At 43.0% G+C, this 19,788-nt stretch overlaps 1 protein-coding gene across 1 annotated transcript in view; it reads right to left on the bottom strand.

Moving 5' to 3' along the window:
• Positions 1 to 19,788, bottom strand: part of ENDOU (endonuclease, poly(U) specific) — a 58,264-nt gene that overhangs the window by 9,309 nt on the left and 29,167 nt on the right. The window contains exons 4-7 of the mRNA XM_033935379.1: positions 18,315 to 18,470; positions 15,273 to 15,428; positions 10,067 to 10,226; positions 5,852 to 6,051 (exon numbers count right to left, since the gene is read on the bottom strand). Coding sequence (XP_033791270.1) covers positions 5,852 to 6,051; positions 10,067 to 10,226; positions 15,273 to 15,428; positions 18,315 to 18,470 — 672 coding nt within the window. The remainder of the gene's footprint in view (positions 1 to 5,851; positions 6,052 to 10,066; positions 10,227 to 15,272; positions 15,429 to 18,314; positions 18,471 to 19,788) is intronic.

The following is a 19,788-nucleotide window of genomic DNA, read 5'->3' as shown; positions in this document are numbered from 1 at the left end:
TTTTCAAAACCTGGCACTTTGTCCGGGTTTTGAAAAGCTTCGAGCTCGGGTCCGTGTTGGGAGGACACCTGTGCATGCTCAGAGGCCCTCCAAACGCGGCTCCGAGCTCAATGAGAAGAGGATCATGGAGAAGGGCTGGGGCGGAATGCGGCGTGACTTGGGCGGAACAGGGCAGGCCGGGGGGGGGGGGGAGGGGGGGGGGCAGAGCTATGTCTCAGGATTTTACAGGCCTAAAATCTGGTAACTCTAATTCTACAAAAAGAATAAATCTTAAACGTATTGTATAATCAATTCAGTAGAAGGGCTTCATTCATACCACATCAAAAAGATCATGGACACAAAAAATAAATACAAAAACGGAGAAAAACAAATCTCATACACAGGCAGTCGGGACTACACAAGTACCCTAAGCCACCTGTATCATCACTGGTTTGAAAAAAAAAAAACCCCAAAACTCCGTACAGATATATAAATACTTTCATTTCATTTCATTCATTTCAAAAAATTCATTTTTCCAAATTCACTTAGTCTTGTGCATCTCAATGTGTGAATAGAAATATAATCTATCTAAAACAGTTGTAAAGCTCCTTGGGAACTATTAGGATCACCCCCATCTACTTTTCTTAAAATACTTTTTAAAACTTTGGGCACAGAGAGAGGAATGACCTGTAGGAAAAAGGAGATACTGATGCCCATATAAGACTTTGATGAGACCTCATTAGAATATTGTATACAATTCTGGAGACTACACATTCAAAACGAAATAAACAGGATGGAGTTGGCACAGAGGAAGTCCACTAAAATGATCAGTGGTCTCTTCATGATAAGGCGTATGGGAACAGACTTAAAGAACTCAATATGTATAGTTTGTAGGAAAGGCAGGAGAGGGGAGATATGATAGAGACATTTAAATACCTACATGGCATAAATGCGCATGAGGCAACTTTCGATTGAAAGGAAACTCTGGAATGAGGGGGCATAGGATCAAGGTGAAAGGAGATAGATTCAAAAGTAACCTCAAAAAATACTTTTTCACAGAAAGGGTTATGAATGCTTGGAATGGCCTCCCGGTTGAAGTGGTGGAGAAAAAAAAAAAAAATCTGAATTCAAGAAAGTTTGGGACAAGTACGATGTATAACTAAGGGATAGGAGGGGATAGTAGGTGGCATGGTTAGGCAGACTAAATAGGCCATACGAGGTTTATCTGTCTTTATTTTCCTCTATTTCTATAACTGGCAAAGTACTATTCTATTCTGGTTAGCATTATCTCTTGCATCAGATATTAAATACTAATTTTGGATTTCTGGCATATATTTTCTAGGTAAAGAGGAAAAGGGAGTGCATGCAATGTTGTACTTATGTGTACTGAAAACATTTCAAGTCTAGGCTTCCAGGCAATGTGCTTGCAGGTCTTTTGCTGCCACCTGCTGCCCACCTACTTCATTTGCACATCATCTTACTACATTGTAGTCTACCTAATTCTTGGTGCCTTAAGAACATAAGAATCATGTTAGATAAGACCAATTATCCACTGAACCCATAATCCTGTCTCTGGGCCGCCAGGAAGAACCCAGAAGATTGTAATGGGAAATTAAATTCCCCGTTTCTCATTCACAGGGAATGGATTTTCTTATTAGGATCCCCAAGTCCACCTGTCTAATGAACCTGTTCACCAGAAGCTTGTTCAATCCTCTTTTAAACCTACCTACTTATAGTATTAACCTTGACCACATTGGTGCTATTTGTTCTAAGTCTATGATCATATTTTCTATTTTGTCTTGTTTTCTGATAGGAGTGAGACTTTATAAATCTAACAGACTAGAAGTGACACGGCTGAACATACTTGTAGCAGGACTTGCTTATCCAGGATTTTACAGATCTACATTTCTGGTGCCTAAGGTCCTTACAGAATCACAGCACTGCCTAGTGATTCTGAAGTCTGGCGCCACCCCTAAACATGCCCACTTCCAAGCTTTGACGTCACTAGTTGCCATGGACCTAGGCGCTGGTCCCAGAGGCCTAGCGTCACCTAATTTTTTAAAATGATGTTTTAATTGGATGTTAGTGGCACAACCAATTATCACACCACTTAGAACCAACTAAAACCCTTAAGTTAGTCGCCAGTTGGCATGATTTCAGCAGCTTTTCGAGAATCAGGCCCTAAGTGTTTATGAATGGGGAGAGTGCTTCTGGTGTTATAGTGGGAAATCATCTGACATCTGGTGATCACTGGATGGTATGGTTCAATATTAAGATTGTTGTGAGAGGGTTCATTTAAAAGTGAAGGTTCTAGATTACAAAAAAAGCTAACTTTGTTCAGATGGGGGATTATCTCAAGGAGTTGTTTGGATGGGAACATCTGAAAGAAGTAAGAAAGCAGTGGGCAAAACCGAAAGGAACAATTGTAAGGGCAACAAATATTTTTGTATGGAAAGTCTAGAAAGCAAAGAAGTAAATGAAATTGAAAATTGCCAATATGGTAAAACAGGGGACAAGATATTTTTTTAGATATGTTAGTGATAGGATGAAGTGCCAAAGTGGCATTGTGAGACTCAAAAGGAGAGGAATAGGTAGAACTTAAAGATAAGGATCCCCAAATATTGTTCGTTGGGAAAAACTCTCAAATAAGGTGAATCCAAAGGATCAAAATAGTATATTAGACAAAAAAGGTCACCACACACACCAAATTCAGAACCTTAGCAGTAGAGAGACCACAACCTGGGTCATGCCCCTAAATGTGTCTCACTTGGTCAATCACAGCACTTGATAGTCTCTTGTTGATAATGTCTTTGCAAATTTTATCCATAAATATATGTGAAAAATCTTTTGATATACTTTACTTATTGTACTTAACTTAACTGAATTTAAAAAGTCCACAAAGTTAAGGTGAGTCAAAAAAGGTCATGAGAACTTAAAGATAAGGCAGAATTGCTAAAAAAAAAAAAATTATGTTCTGTTTTCACAGCTGAAGGGCGGAAGCAGGATCACAGAAGACAAACACAAGTAGGAATGGAGGTGTAATAGACCCTGAACAATTTTGTTCATGAGGAGCTAACTAAACTAAAGCAATGGGGCTGGATGGCATACATCTAAAAGTAGTGAAAAACATAGGGAAGTTTTGGCGGCTTCTCTGTTTGACCTTTTCAATGCTTTAGAGTCAGGAGTTGTCCCAGATAGGGTTACCTTAAAGACGCACCTTGACTCGACTTGTTATGAAAGCATATGAGCTGTACTTCGGTTGCAAGATTGGTGATCAAGACAAACCATGGTCTCCTCATATTTGTCGTGCAAGATGTGCCGTCGATCTTAGAGCTTGGCTCTGCGGTACTCGGAAGTTTATCCCAATGATATGGTGAGAACAGAAGGATCACTTGACAAACTGTTACTTCTGTCTGACAAATGTATCTGGGTGTTTGTGGGTTTTTTTGTAAAAATAAGAAATCAATTGAATACCCCAGTCTTCCTTCAGCCATGAGACCAGTCTTCCTTCAGCCATGACTTCCTCATGGTGACAGTCTTCCGGTATCAAAGCCACCAGAGAAATGGAGCTTAAATGAAACTAATGAAGAATCTGCAATTTACCAGCCAAGCACTGACAGTGACATTGATCCTGATTTTGAACCATGTACGTCTGGTGAGCATCATCTTATAACACAGTCAGAATTAAATGACCTAGTCAGGGACTTAGGTTTGTCAACAGTAAAAGCAGAATTATTGGGTTCAAGACTGTAGGGATGGTGTTTCCTCTCGCCAGATATGAAAATTTCTGTCTTTCGAAGCTGCCAAGACGATTTAACAAATTTCTTTGTACAGGTTGAAAACCTCTATATCTGCACTGTATCTGCACGGAGTGGCATATTTTTATTGATTTGCCAGTGTTAAGCCTCAAGGCTGTTGTGTTACACAATGGCAATGTCTACCCGTCGTTACCTATTGGCTATGCTGCACACATGAAAGACATTTGAATGAGAACAGCAAGTGGAATAAGAAAATATTGATCCACCATTAACGACGGCACACATGAAAGAAACATATGAAAACATGGAACTTCTGTTAAAGCAATACAAAGTACAACTGGAACATCTGCGGTGATCTTAAAGTAGTAGCTCTGCTACTTGGAATGCAGCTTGGATATACCAAGTACTGTTGTTTTATTTTTGAATGAGACAGCCATGCTAAGGAGTTGCATTGCGTTCAAAAGAACTGGCCACTCCATAAGAATTTGGTTCCAGGACAGAAAAATGTGGTACATGAACTGCTTGTTGACCCGATAAAGATATTTTTGCCTCCTCTTCACATAAAACTTGGACTGATGAAAAATTTCATAAAAGCGATGAACAAGGCAAAAGTTTTCTTTATCTAAGACAGTTGTTTCCAAGAATAACTGACTCCAAGATTAAGGAAGGCAGACATGTCATCAATGATGAGAGATTTGAAGATCTGTTAGTCAGGCCAGAGAAAATCGCATGGAAAGCATTTAAGGATGTTGTTGAGAATTTTCTTGGCAGTTACAGAACACCAAACTGTATTCAACTGGTTGACAAACTTCTTAGAGCATAAAATAACCATGAAGTGCAACATGCCACTGAAGATGCACTTTCTACATTTGGACTTCTTCCCTGCAAATCTTGGTGTAGTCAGCGACAAACATGGCGAAAGGTTTCACCAGGACATTGCCACTATGGAAAAAAGATATCAGGGCAACTGGAATCCATCAATGCTGGCTGACTATTGTTGAACACTGCAAAGAGATGCACCAGACACTGAGTTCCAATGAAAACCAGCAGGAAAACACTTTTAGCCATGGTGTACTATCATAGCATATCAGAAACTTTGTGCATTAAAATCTGTTATAGTCAATTAAAGATACCATCGTGTTTCTCAAAATTTCTACGTGATACAGTCAGTGGGAAATTATATTTGTGTTTATTTTGAAGGGGTCTATCATAATCACCAGTTTGTTTTGAGGAAGCAAAACTTTTTGGAAAAAAATTTTGTCCAGTATTACTCATCCTATAAAAGCATGGTTCATGATGATGAATGACACTGACTCATAAGAATATAAGAATAGCCTCACTGGGTCAGACCAATGGTCCATCAAGCCCAGTAGCCCGTTCCCATGGTGGCCAATCCAGGTCCCTAGTACCTAGCCAAAACCCATGGAGTAGCAATATTCCATGCTACCGATCCAGGGCAGGCAGTGGCTTCCCCCATGTCTTTCTCTCTAAAACGTTAAGCATAGAGTCCCAAATATTGTGCCAATATAGTCAGTAGCCAGTCCCAAATTTGTACCAATGAAACTGGTGATGGTTGAATATAACTTCAAATGCAGCAAATCAACTGACAAATGATGTAACAGTGTGATGGACTTCAATAGATGAGCTGGAACTCAACTAGGGACTTGCTGGTTCAGTTACTCCACTTTTCCGGTTTCTTTGGATGCCGGGATTTCTTTGTTGCTTTCACTTTGGTTGTTCTACAGAAAGGCAGTGTATCAAATTCATGACCCATTTATATACATAAAACACCTGAACGGTCCATCCAGTCTGCCCTATAATTACATGCTTTACAAATTCATGATTAAATTGTCTTATTTTTTCTTTGTTATGTCTGGACCATAGACCTTAGAAGTCCACTCGGTATTATCCTTAGATTCCAACTACTGGAGTTGCTGTTGAAGCTCACTCCAGCCTATCCAAACCATTTCCTTTGTGGGATTTATTTATTTAAAAGAATTATAATATGACCTTGAGCAAATAGTTAACAATAAACAAGAAAAACAACACTATAAATAAAAATGGGAAGAAAAACACAAAATTAAAACTAAAACCTATTTAATGGTAGTTCTTACGTTTCTGATGGAAGAACTTATAGAGCTCCTTCATGATGTCTGTCTTCATGATCTCCTGCAGAAATGTGTCCTGTTCATCCATATGTTCTGGACCCATGGTTTCCTCAGTTCCCGTCTTCCTATCATAGTTATCCAGCAGTGCAATGAAGCAGTTGTAAGTGGGCTTAGACAACAGCTCTTTGTTGACGTAAGAATACAGCCTGCAAGAAACAGACAGATGTGATGTAGGATCAGCTGTAGTCTATGGCTCACCATATTATCTGCGTTGCTGCTCTCTTGTCCTACTCTTTGGGTAATTTGGGCATCACTTCAGTCTGCCAAGCTACCAAAGGTTCTGCAATCATTCTGCAAAATCTCATTGTGTTCTTTTTGTTCATTTTGAAATGAAACAGACATGTTTAATTATATATTTTGTCTTGTTTCAAGATAAATATGATTACTTGTATACCACCCTTTGCAATATCATCAAGGCAGTTTTAACATTCAGGTACTCTAAGTATTTTCCTTATCCATCCTGGTGGGCTCACAATCTACCTATGATACCAGGGACAATGGAGGATTGGGCAACTTGCCCAGGGTCACAGGAAGTGACATGGGGATTGAACCTGCAATCTCAGGATGCTGAGGTGGTGGTTTTAACCATTAGGCCACTCCTCCTCCTATATGGAAATGTTCTTCCAGAAGTTCAGATAGGCAGCAGCAAAGCGATCTATAACAGCATAACAAAATAGGTGTTGGTAAGTATCAATGCGGTAACTTTTTTGAGTGACCACTCACTAATGGCAACATCAGCACATTTATTTATTTATTTTTAAAATTTCTATACCGTTTTTTTTCAAAACGGTTTACATTGAGTTGCATACATAAAAAGTTAAAAATAAGAAAATAAAACAGACATGTTCAATCTTACATAAAATCAATTGCACAGAAAAATGCATCAACAAATAGATGAGTCTTCAACATTTTCCTAAATTAATTCCTCTCTCCACATTTTCGAATCTGACCAACAAGGCCATTCCATAGCTTGACTCCTGCACATGATCATTATTGCAAAAAAAAAAAAAAAGGAAAATCGGCCATTTTACTGCTGCAGTAAAAAAATGGAATGGAATGAACTGAATGACCCCCAATGCCTTTGACATCAAACACTCATCTTAGTTCAACTCAGATGCATCTCCTGTCAAGGACTGCTGCGCCAACTGGCGTGAGTGTTGTTACCCGCTGGGGTGCTCTGATCCAGATAGACAAACCTACTGAATGACAATCTTTTGAATCCAGATCCAATGGCCTCTACTCATCCTTCTCAATCTATCTGCTGCCTTCAATAGTGTTGATTACCACGTACTCCTCGATACACCATCCTTACTGGGATTCCAAGGTTCTGTTCTCTCCTGGTTTCATTCTCTCTCTCCCATCGCACTTTCAGTATATGCAATGCTGAATCCTCCTCTACTGCTATCCCACTCTCATTTGGTATACCTCAAGGCTCTGTCTTATGACCTCTCCTTTTCTCCATATACGGTATACCCACCCCTCAGTGCACTGATCTCATCCCTTGGTTTTCAGTATCACTTCTATGCTGATTATTCTCAGATCTACTTCTCTATACTAGATATCTCTACAGGAATCCAGGCCTAAATCTCAGCCTGCCTGTCCGACATTGCCACCTGGATGTATCACCGCCATCTAAAACTGAATATGACTAAGACTGAATTCCTTATCTTCCTGTCTAAATCCACTTCTCCCTTCCCCCTCCCCCCATTCTCTATCTCTGTGGACAACATTCTCCTCCTCCCTGTCTCGTCAGCAATAACCTTGGGGTTTTCTTTGACTCCTCTCTCTACTTCTCCACTCAGATCCATCAAAGTTTAAAGCCTGTCACTTTTTTTCTCTACCAAAATCTGACCTTTCTGAACACTCTATCAATACTCTTATCCACACCCTCATCACCTCTCGCTTAGATTACTGCAACTTGCTTCTCTCAGGTCTTCCGCTCAACCATCTCTCTTCCCTTCAATCCATACATAAATCTGCTGCACGACTTATATTCCGTGAGCGCCACCATACTCACATTACCCCTCTCCTCAAGTCACTTCACTAGCTCCCCATCTATTTCCAAATACAGTTCAAACTCCTCTTGCTGACCTACAAGTGCACTCACTCTGCAGTCCCTCAATATCTCTCCACACTTCTCTCACCCTATGCTCCCACCTGTGAACTCCATTCATCAGGCAAGTCCCTCCTATCTGTACTCTTCTCTTCCACTGCCACCTCCAGACTTCATCTCTTCTATCTTGCTGCGCTGTATGTCTGTGTCTTTACGTCAGGTGCTGTCTCAAACAGTATTCATATCTAAGCTAAAAGGCTTGATGCTACTTTCAACTCGTAACTCCCACTCACCATTAAATTACCTATGTCCATCCTATCATTCTCTGCAAGAAACTCCCCAACCCTTCCCATATGTCCTGCCTGTTTGTCCAAATTAAAGATCTTATGAACAGGGTCTGTCTGTTTCATGTTGCATGTACAGCACTGCGCATGCTTTTCAGCACTATAGAAATGATAAATAGTAGGAAATGAGGCAACACTGAAAAGGAAAAGTACATCTGAAACAAAAGTGGTTAAGAGAATAGCGAGAGGTAGAGCAGAGGCAGTGGCGTACCTAGCCTATGTGACACCCGGGGCCCATCATTTTTTGACACCTCCCCCCCTCAATCTGTATGAAAAACATGATTTTTAGTAACAATCCACATGTCACACAAGAGTGTACCTAGGAAAAGGCAGCATCTTACATCCTGCAGTGAGCAGTACAACATCAATACACCCATTGTAAAACTAAACAAGACAGACTAGTACAGATCAATCCTGCACAATCAATCCTAACAGAAAACCATATCTTTCGAACACACAGAACACAGAAAATACCTTCGCCTAGTATGGAATATCTAATCACAAACTAACCCCTTCCCCTTTTACAAAACTGTAGTGTGGATTTTAGCCACGGTAGTAACAGCTCAGACACTCATAGAATTCTGAGCATCAGAGCTGTTACCACCATGTCCAGCGCTAATAAACGCTCTACAGTTTTGTAAAAAAGGGGATAAAATAGAAATACGTAGACAAGGGTTAAATTGAACCACCAAGAAGTTGGACTCTGCATACAATGCAACACCACAGAAACAGCGATGAAACAGCAAAAAAAAAAAAAAAAAAAAAATTTTTTTTTTATACCTTTCTTCTCTGGTTTCTGCTTTCCTCATCTTCTTGTTATTCTCTTCCTTTCATCCACTGTCTACTCTCTCTCTGCCCCTTCTATATGGCATCTTCTCTCTTATTCCCTTCCAGAAACTTTATGTTTCCCCCTTCCATTTCTCCCTTCACCCCCATTGGTCTGGCATCCATCTGCTTCCCTTCCCTCTCCCACACCCCCATGGTCTGGCATTTCACTCTCTCCTCTCCCTTTCCCCCACTTCCATCAGCATCTGCCCCCCTTCTTTCCCTCCGACCCAATTCCATCCAGTATCTTTTCCCTGCACACCAATTCCATGAGCATCTGCCTCCTTTCTCTCCCTCCAACCCAATTCCATCCAGTATCCTTCCCCTTATGTCTCTCTCTCCTTTCCCTGCACACCAATTTCATCAGCATCTGCCCCCTTTCTCTCCTTCCACCACCCTTCCATACCACCCAGACCCCCTTTCTCTCCCTCCACCAACCTTCTATGCTCCTCTCTCCCTCCAAACCAGCAAGGTCCCACAATGACTGCTTCTGCTGCCTCTGCTCCGGAAGAGGTAAGTGACGTCGGAGGGGATGGACCGGCAGATTCAGGGAGTTGTGGTAAGGTCCCATGATGACTGCAGCTGCCTGTCCACCCCCTCCGATGTCCCTTATGTCTTCCGAAGTAGAGGCAGCAGACGGCAGTGATCGTGGGACCTTCCTGCACTTCAGCGTGGCTGCCGACTCTGCTTCGGAATAAGTACGGCAGCCACGCTGAGGTGCAGGTGCCTTTTAGAGCAGCGCGGGAAGTTCCAGACCCCACTGGCTGGCTGTGCACCCCCCTAAGACTGGCACCCGGGGCGGTCTGCACCCCCACCCCGCCCTTGGTACGCCACTGAGCAGAGGTGAAATGATGTGGTAAGATGTTAAGAGACAAATCAGAATTTGAGAAAAACAGAGGGAAGATGTTGAAAAAATGTTGATGAGAGTACAGTACTTACGGGCTGGGACAATGGTCGTTTTCCCCTCTTGTTTTAGATGTGAGATGTTGCTTGTTGAGGATAATGTCTTTCTCTTGTGCCTTGTTATGATCAACCTGGAACAGCTTCTCTGATATTGTCTTAATTTCTTCATTGGTTATCTCTGTACCTGAGGGAATTTCTAGGGAAAAACAATGAAGCCAAATCAACAAAATAAGCTTCTGTTTATAATGGATAGAAAAGAGTAGTGCACATAAAAACTGTCCCACCACAGAACCAAGGCCAACCAAAGGGTGTTTGGAGCCCTAGGCAAATCAGCTTTGTTCCTACTCTGTTGATCTCAACTTACTTACTGCTCTTTCTCCTCTTAAGGATACTGAAAGAATGTGGTCACAGGGCACATCCTGATGCTTATCCTATGATGCATGAGGTCAGCATGTGGAAGTCTTGGCCCTATGACTGTGGAAGCTGTAAATTAAAAACCACTAGCTTGTGCTCTGAATTAACAATTGTTTATTAATATATCGATATATGAGGACATACACGCCTTAAAGGCAGATGTAATATGCTCTAAATTCTGGACAAAAGCCTGCCCCTTATATAGGTAATGTGACATTTTAGAGGACAAAGAGATCACATGAATGCATAAAAGATTTATTAGTATGAGTGCATAGGCAGTCTACGAATAACTTCATATGTATGGTTTACATCTTTGTGATAAACTCCATAAAATCGGTAACTGTTCAAGATATGAATGTACTACTATATTGCCCTTTCCTGAAGTTCTCGGGGTCAAGTAACATATGTCCTGTGATTCATATTAAAGACATGAGTTATGCTACATCTGGAAAAAAGATTAACCAGAGGCTTACAATGTTATAGAAACCTAGCCTATCACTAGCCCTACATTAGTAAGTATATTTCAAGGTTACCAATGTAATTTTTTTCCACATGACCATATATTTTGAACATGCTTGTAATGCCGGCCTTTAGGAAGATGAAAAGCAACGGGAAGCTCTTGCCTTCCGCTAGAGAGGCATAGGGATCTATACTAGCCATGTTGCTCTACCCAGCTGTTTTGCTATCTACAAAATTCTAGAATCCTAGGCAATTGCCTAGGTTCACCAAGTGGTAGAGCCTGCCCTGTACAGAAGAAGTACAACATGAACAGTGGCAATACAAGTTTATCTCACGCACTTTGGGAGCAATCCTATACTGGTTGCTTCCAATTAGGTGCCTGGAGGGCTCACAATGGTGTCCGGTCAAAAGCACGCCGGGACAAAGGCGCGCCCAGACAATTGAGCTTAGCGCGCGCCGCCGCGCCGCTCTAAATTACTGTTTTTAGTGCTCCGACGGGGGGGCGTCTATGAACCGCTCACAATAAGAACCTGTTCAAAAAAGGAACATGCCTAGGTTTCATTATATAATACTCACATAAGTGGCTATAAACATGCCTAGGAGTGGTATAGAGCTGGTGTAAGTGCACATACCCATGCAACATAGTAAATGATGGCAGAGAAGCACCAGCGTGGCCCAACTTGTCTGCCTAGAAAGTCTTCTTGGTTGGCTGAGAACTTTTCAGCACCCCCTCGTAGAGGCTGACCAAATTTCGGTTTTGATTACGGTATCAAAACTAGCATCAAATCCATATTCAGCCTCACTTTGGTTTTGGCTGAAAATGTTAGTGCAATTTTTTAAAAACATTTTATAACTTTATTATTTATACATTTAAATTTTTTATTTATACATTTTAGGCCCCCTTTTATCACATTGCGTTATGTTTTTTTTCGTTGGCTGTGGCGGTATTAGCTCTGACACTCATAGGAATTCTATGAGCATTGGAACTTTTACCGCCACAGATGGTAATATAAAAGTCTAACACAGCTTAAAAAAAAGGGGGGGGGGGGGGAGGAGGGAAGAGACAGAACAGTTAGCCTTCACCAGCATTAACCTCTAGGAATCAAATATCTTAGAAAGTGATTCTTCCTTACTAGACAAGAAGTTCAAAAGCTGTCGGGGGTCATAAAACAAGTAAGATTTACCCTCAAATATAATAGAACAAATACAAGGAAATTTTAATTTATAATTAGCTCTGAGAGCCAGTACTCTAGACTTAAAGACTATATAATCTCTTCTGCATAGAAAATCTTAAAGAGGAACCTAGAAAAGTTTAATTCAAATCATTGAAGTATAAACTTATCCGTTTACAATCAGGCTCTAATGCAAATGAAGACTCTATAAAACCAGTCGAATACATCGTTTTAATGACTTTTCCTTGATTATACACAGTTTTTCCAGCTCTTACTAAGGTAATGCTTTAGATGGCATCCCCAAAACTTCCATGAAATATTTTACGGACCATATCTAAAGCTGCAATGGTGACTTAGGGAAGTTCAGTATTCTTAAGCTGTTCTTGCTCAACTGATTCTCCAATATTCCATTTTCGATTCATTCTTTGTCTTTCATTAAAACAATATTTCTAACCTAATCTAATCTTTTATTTATAGATCGCACTATACTTACATGGGTTCAAGGTGATTTACAAGCAAGAGAACCCTTTTTGAGCAGGGGCAACATACAATTGAAAGTCATATCAGATTTACAATGAACAAAGTTTACAACATAGGTAGAGACAAATAGCAGACAACATTTTACATTTTGATTTGATATTGTGCACCGCTGGAGTGGAACTGATAGTTATGTTGTAGACGAGCAGGATAACTGTAATCAGTTACAGACTGATGAACATAGGAATGAGAGTTGGATTCATATTTCCTTCTTGCAGAGATGTTATTTTTGCTTCAATGGTCTCAAATTTAACTGAATGAGAGTCTAATACTGGAGCCTGATCAGCTAACATCTGTATGTCAGCAAAGCCAATCACCAAACAAGATGCCAGTATTCAAGGAAGAATTAACTCCCTGGATAGCCTCCCAGAGTGACTCCATTGTCACTGCAGTGGGTCTTTTAATCTCCGGTGGTAGAACAAATTGTGAGGCTCCCACCTTCTCTCCAGTTATCAGGAATCAGCCAGATCCCCATAAGAGGAAATGGCCCCCCAATACCTTCATTCCTGGAAACGAAAGAGCAAGCGGGGATTCCCCTGACAGAATAATTGGAGAGAAATCCATACACGGCTCTCCATTCTGTTCTCCTACACTTCCTGGTTGCCTTGGTGCTGCTCTATCGACAGGGCTCAGCGATGCCTTATCTATGCTATGAGCCGCATTAGAAACCGCGGTTCTGGCTAAAATACCTGCACTCTTCTCTGCCTCTGCTCGAGTCTGGCAAGCCTCCAAGGTAAGTTGTTTAGGGTCCAAGAGAGAGCCAGAAACTGGAGGGATAGCTCTAGTGGTCCCTTTCCTTTTCTCCCCCATTGCATAAACAGAAGGAGAACATCCCAAATGCAATCTCTTCGGGGCCTTGCGAGAGCTTAGATCAGAGTGTCCACACCCGACGCCATCTTGCCTCCTCCCAATGTTACTGCATTTTCAGGTGAAACTGAAACTTCGGGTTGTGCCCCTTCCCAGTGATTCATGTCCGTCTCTCCATCTCATCCTCCTTCCACTCCCCCCACCCCAGTGACCAGACAGGGCGGGGCTAGTGTGGCACAGTGGTTACAACTACAGCCTCAGCACCCTGAGGCTGTGTCAAACCCATGCTGCTCCTTGTGACCTGACAATTCATCTTAATCCCTCCTGCTGGGATAGATAGGGAAAAATGCTTGAATAAATTAATATAAACCGTTCTAAGCTCCCCTGGAAGAAAGGTATAGAAAAATAAATAAATAACAGGCGGAAAGAGTTTTGGAGGAAACCCTGTATTGGATGTGCCCCTTTTTGCCAAGCTTGCAAAAGGGAGCATATTGTTCTTGCGACAGTGGGATTTTGGGTGCTGAACAAAGACATGGCCAGAAAAAAAACCGCAAGAATAAGGAGGTTTTGCCTTCTTTCACCTGCAGGAAAGTTAAGGACTTACTGTTGAGGTCCTTTTCTGATGGAGGACTGAAAGTTGATGTTGAAATGCTGAAAGCCAATGATCAGTGTAGGATGTACTAGGAGAGACAATTTGCAGCTTGAAAAGTTTTTGCTGATCGGTGTATGACTGATACAGGATCACACCAGGGGAGATAATGTCCAGCAAGTATTTGGTAGTTGCCAAAGGAGTTTTGACATTAATTAGGAGAAATGGAATTTGAGAGATTGCAAAATCGAGGTTTCCCTAGGTTCAGAGAACCCATAAGGAGAGAAAAAAAAAGGAAGAGTAAGATTTAAAACTCTGTGTTTGATCTTCAAGGCCCTTAAAGGAAATGGCTCAGGGTTCATGAAGAACAGGATCCCTCTCTACACACCTACAAGGTCCCTAAGGTCCTCCCAAAGAGTATCCCTAATGGCACCCTCTCCAAAGTACATCACAAAATGTGATACCCACCAGCAAGCCTTCTCCGGGGTAGTCCCCACATTCTGGAATACGCTCCCTGAAAGACTTTGCTTAACACAAGACTATCTCTACTTCAGGAAGTTGGTGAAATCTTAGCTCTTCACACAGGCCTTTAACGGAAGAAGTGACAAACTTGCTAGTCACACACACAAGGAGTGACACCAGCTGCACATATTATAGCAGGACATGTTTATCTACTTCGATCCTGGCTAAGATAATATTCAAAAACCGACAAGATAATATTCAAGCACCTTTCTGCCTTCATGACCAACTTTCTTTAAATTAGTCCCCTTTTATTTCTCCTTGCATATTGTGTTGACATTGTAACGAAGCATACTATGCCATACTTATTATTTAATATTTTCCCTGTTGTAATTGTCTATTGCTTATGCTTTGACTTATTTGTGCTGTATGCCACCTTGAGTGAATTCCCCCAACAAGGCGGTAAATAAAAAAGGATGGACAATGTTCTAGATGACAGGTCTGTAAATAACTATTAGTCAGGTGGACCTTGAGATCACACTTCTAAGAATGAGAAACAGGGATCGGCCCAAATGTCCCAGATTGGGCACTTGAATACAGGATGGTGGGCTTGACGCTATTGGTCCGACCCAGCTTATATACTTAGGTTGATAAATAAATACCATTAATTAGTGTATTGCACGGTTTAGGCCACATGTGCACATGTTTTAAAGAATTCAGTGCTGAGGTTGTAGATTTTCTTTCAGCAGCCCTTGTGATTGTTGTTGGCTGCTGCCTCTCTGTCATGTGTGAGCTCGTTGCTTACCATTGCTGCGGTCGCTTGCACCAGTCACAGGCTGGTCACTGCAGAGGGAATTATAGTCTTCACAACAGTTATTGAAATTGGTACACTTTGGGTTACAGTGGCAGGGATTCTTCTTGTTATACTTTTCCCCACATCTTCTCGCACATGAGCTCTTGTCTGGAAAACAGAAAAGAATCCAGGGCACTTAGCTGGTAATTGATCTGAAGAAGAAGGGGTTATCGTCAGCAGCTAATCATAAACTACATTAAGTTAGTCCCAAAAAAATAGATATTTTTTTCTTTTATGTTTTTGTGTTATTTTTCACAGATGAATCTTTTTTTTTTTTTAATTGCCATTTTAAGATATCCATCTATTCTGAAATTGAGAACCGTGGAGGGGCATAATTAAAAAAAAACCAAAAACGTCTAAGTCCCCTTTTAGCCTAAGTCAGTAGACGCTGAAGTTGGTAGCAGGAAAAATGTCCATTCTCAAAAAAAATGTCCAAATTGAGGGTTTTTTTTTAGAATGGCCTACCTGCACGTTCAGCAATCTACTGGCCCAGACTGCCACTACGTCTATAATACCACATTCCCACATTCTCAACTAAAAAATCGCCCAAGTCCCAAATGCCCAAACCCAGACCTTTTAGATGAAGGAGGGGCCAGTCCTATGCCTAAAAGCTGGATTGTGTAACTGGCATCTGTCAAAAACAACACCGGTTACAGAATTCCCCTCCCCCCATCTCCCGCAACAATCACGGCAGGAGAGATAGAGAATGACACGGGGAAAAATTCTGTCTCCGACTCTGCCCCATCCCCGTACCACCATCCTCTTTACCGCCCCATCCCCGCCGTCCTCTTCACCGCCCCATCCCCGTCTCCGCCATTCCTTTCACCGCCCCGTCCCTGTAGCATCCATACAAGCCTCAGTACTGCAATATTTAGCTTATTCCTTCCTTATAAATCAAAGTTGTGGCTGCTGAACTAGAGAAAGAGATGTTCAGCTGGCAGGGCTTTGTTTATAAATTTTTATAAACACAATTAATATACTACTTTATCCTAAAACAAAATAAATAAATAGAAAAAAATTTTCTACCTTTGTTGTCTGGTTTCTGCTTTCCTCATCTTCTCATTCAATTCCTTCCATCCACTGTCTGCCATCTCTCTGCATCTTCCATCTCTCTGCCTCTCCCTTCACCCCCCACCCCCAATTGGTCTGGCACCCATCTTCTTCCCTCCGCTCCCCCATAGTCTGGCATCTCTGTCTTGTTCCCTTCCAGCGTCTTCTCCCCACTCTCTGTTCCCCATTTCCCATCGTCTTCTCCCCACTCTCTCTTCCCCATTTCCCAGCCTCTTCTACCTACTCTCTCTTCCCCATTTCCCAGCGTCTTCTCCCCACTCTCTCTTCCCCATTTCCCAGCATCTTCTCCCTACTCTCTCTTCCCCATTTCCAGCATCTTCTTCCTACTCTTTCTTCCCCATTTCCCAGTATCTTCTTCCTACTCTCTCTTCCCAATTTCCCAGCGTCTTCTCCCCTCTCTTTCTTCCCCAGTTCCCTTCAGGCTGCTTTAGCATCTTCTCCTCTCCATCCCCCCCCAGCACCCTTCGCGCGATCCAGCAGCTCCCTCCAACCGGTCAGTCGTGCAACTCCCTCCCTCCCTTTCCCTTACCTTCTCTTGTGGTAAAACTGGTGATTTCTATAAGGCTAAGCACTGTATTACAGCCGGAGCCTTGAAGTCGCGTTGCGTTGTCTGCTGGAAAAGTCTCCTACGATACAACTGGATACAGGAAATTGCATCAGATAATACTTTTCCAGCAGGCAACGCGACGCGACTTCAAGGCTCTGGCTGTAATACAGTGCATAGCCTTATAGAAATCGCCAGTTTCACCACAAGAGAAGGTAAGGAAAAGGGAGGGAGGGAGATGCACGGCTGGACGGCCAGCGAGAGAGGGGGGGCTGCCGGACCGCACGCTCGTTCACTGCGCGTGCTCACCATTCACCGCTCCATGGGGCGGTGAATGGCCTTGTCCCCAATCTCGTGTGTCCTTTTTTTTTGGTCACCGTTTCGGCAGGTTACCCGCGGCTAGCTGCAACTAGCCGCGGGTAACAACCACCGTGTCATTCTCTAAGAAGAGACGCCTAATCTTTCCTATCGCGATCGCCCCCCCAAACTGCCATGAATTGCGGCAGGAGAGATGCCCAATCTCTCCTGCCGGCATCCCCCCAACAAACCCAATATCGGCAGGAGAGATGTTTAATTTCTCCTGCCAAAGGTGCGGCACACCCCGTCCCCCTGTGACTGATGGCAGGAGGGATCCAAAGTCCTCCTGCTGGCACTCCAACCACTCCCGAATGCTGGCACCCTGACCCTCGAACCGGCAGGAGGGTGCCCATGTCCTCCTGCTGGAAGGCGAACTGCCCACCCATCCCTCAAAATATGGGCAGAAGGGATCCCAGGCCCTCCTGCCCATGGGCGCACCCCCCCACAACAACCCCGATTGCCCCCAACCCCTAAATGGCCCCCATAACCCAGGACACCCCTAACCCCGGACAACCTCCCTAAACTTACCTGAATGTTGGCCAGCCAGACGGGTCCCAAGTCCAGCCAGTCGGCAGGCCTGCCATCCTCGGAATGGTGGGCCTAGGGCCTGTTTGGGCCAAGTGCCTAAGGCCCCGACCATAGGAGAGGCCTTAGGTGCCTGGGCCAACCAGAATTGGCCCAGTTGCCTTAGTTCCCTCCTGTGGGCGGGGCCTTAGGCACATGGGGCTAACCCATCCCATGTGCCTAAGGCCCCGCCCTCAGGGAAGAGATCAGCCCAAATGTCCCAGATTGGGCACTTGAATACAGGATGGTGTGCTTGACACTATTGGTCTGACCCAGATTGACATTTCTTATATACATATGTTGATAAATAAAAACCATTAATTAGTGTATTGCACGGTTTAGGCCACCTATGCACATGTTTTAAAGAATTCAGTGATGAAGTTGTACATTTTCTTTTAGCAGCCCTTGTGATTGTTGTTGGCTGCTGCCTCTCTGTCATGTGTGAGCTCGTTGCTTACCATTGCTGCGGTCGCTTGCACCAGTCACAGGCTGGTCACTGCAGAGGGAATTATAGTCTTCACAACAGTTATTGAAATTGGTACACTTTGGGTTACAGTGGCAGGGATTCTTCTTGTTATACTTTTCCCCACATCTTCTCACACATGAGCTCCTGTCTGGAAAACAGAAAAGAATCCAGGGTGCTTAGCTGGTAATTGATCTGAAGAAAAAGGGGTTATCTTCAGCAACTAATCATAAATGACATTAATTTAGTCCAAAAAAACAGATATTTTTTCTTTTATGATTTTGTGAATCTTTTTTTTTTTTTGCCATTTTAAGATATCCATCTGCTCTGAAATTGAGAACCGTGGTGGGGCATAATAAAAAAAAACCACGTCTAAGTCCCCTTTTGGCCTAAGTCAGTAGATGCTGAAGTTGGCAGCAGGGATAATGTCCATTCTCAAAAAAAACGTCCAAATTGAGGGTTTTTTTAAAGAATGGCCTACCTGCATGTTCAGCAATCTACTGGCCCAGACTGCCACTACGTCTATCCCTACACCACATTCCTGACTACAAAATCGCCCATGTCCCAAATGCCCAAACCCAAACCTTTTAGGAGAAGGAGAGGCCAGACCTTCGCCTCAAAGCTGGATTATGTAACCGACATTTGTCAAAAACAACAACGGTTACAGAATCACCCCCCCCCCCCCCGCAATGATCGCGGCAGAAGAGATGCCTAATCTCTCCTGTCGCGATTGTGATCTCCCCCGCGAACTGCAGCAGGAGAGATGCCCAATCTCTCCTGCCGGCATCCCCCCCCCCAACAAACCCAATAACGGCAGGAGAGATGCGTAATCTCTCCTGCCGAAGGCGCGGCGCCCCCCCTAACTACCTTCAGGAGGGGGGGTTGAGCAGATTGCTGGGGCTGCGCTCAGTGGCCCCTATTCGGAACTTATACCTGTTTTGACTTGGTCTAAGGCAAAACGTATAAGTTCCGACTGGGCCATCTCCCTAGACTTTTGGTTATACTTGCAGTATGACTAAGTCTAGGTCGGCCCACCCCCCGCCCTTTCCCCTCCTCTAAAAATGCCTCTTTTTGCTCTAGGCGTTCATAGGCAGGGTCTTTTTGATCGTCCAAGTACCATTTTAGGCCATTTTTTGAACGTTGTTTTTTATTTTTATTATTATTATGAGCCCAATAGTCTCTAGTAGTTGCTTGGATCAAAATCCAAAGTTGCAGGATTCTAAGTTGAACCTGTCCTAACTGAATGTTGCAGTTCACAAGTAGGTGGTAAAGGCAAATGCAGTTGGGAGTTGCTGCTTCCCTCTGAGACTTTTTAACCTAGCTATGGCCTCAGCTTATATACTTCCTGCACCATGCCCTCCTAGCTCCACCCCTCCCATGTCACTTCTCCCCTGGGTGGAACTATGGGTTTTAAGGTGGCATCATCCTATATAGACTCCCTTACGGGGATAATTCTGTCATGAGCCAAC

Source organism: Geotrypetes seraphini, chromosome 3 (assembly GCF_902459505.1).
Source record: "Geotrypetes seraphini chromosome 3, aGeoSer1.1, whole genome shotgun sequence".
NCBI lineage: Eukaryota > Metazoa > Chordata > Amphibia > Gymnophiona > Dermophiidae > Geotrypetes > Geotrypetes seraphini.
The sequence above is the reverse complement of the archived record's forward strand: the minus strand, read 5'-3'. Positions and strand labels throughout refer to the sequence as shown.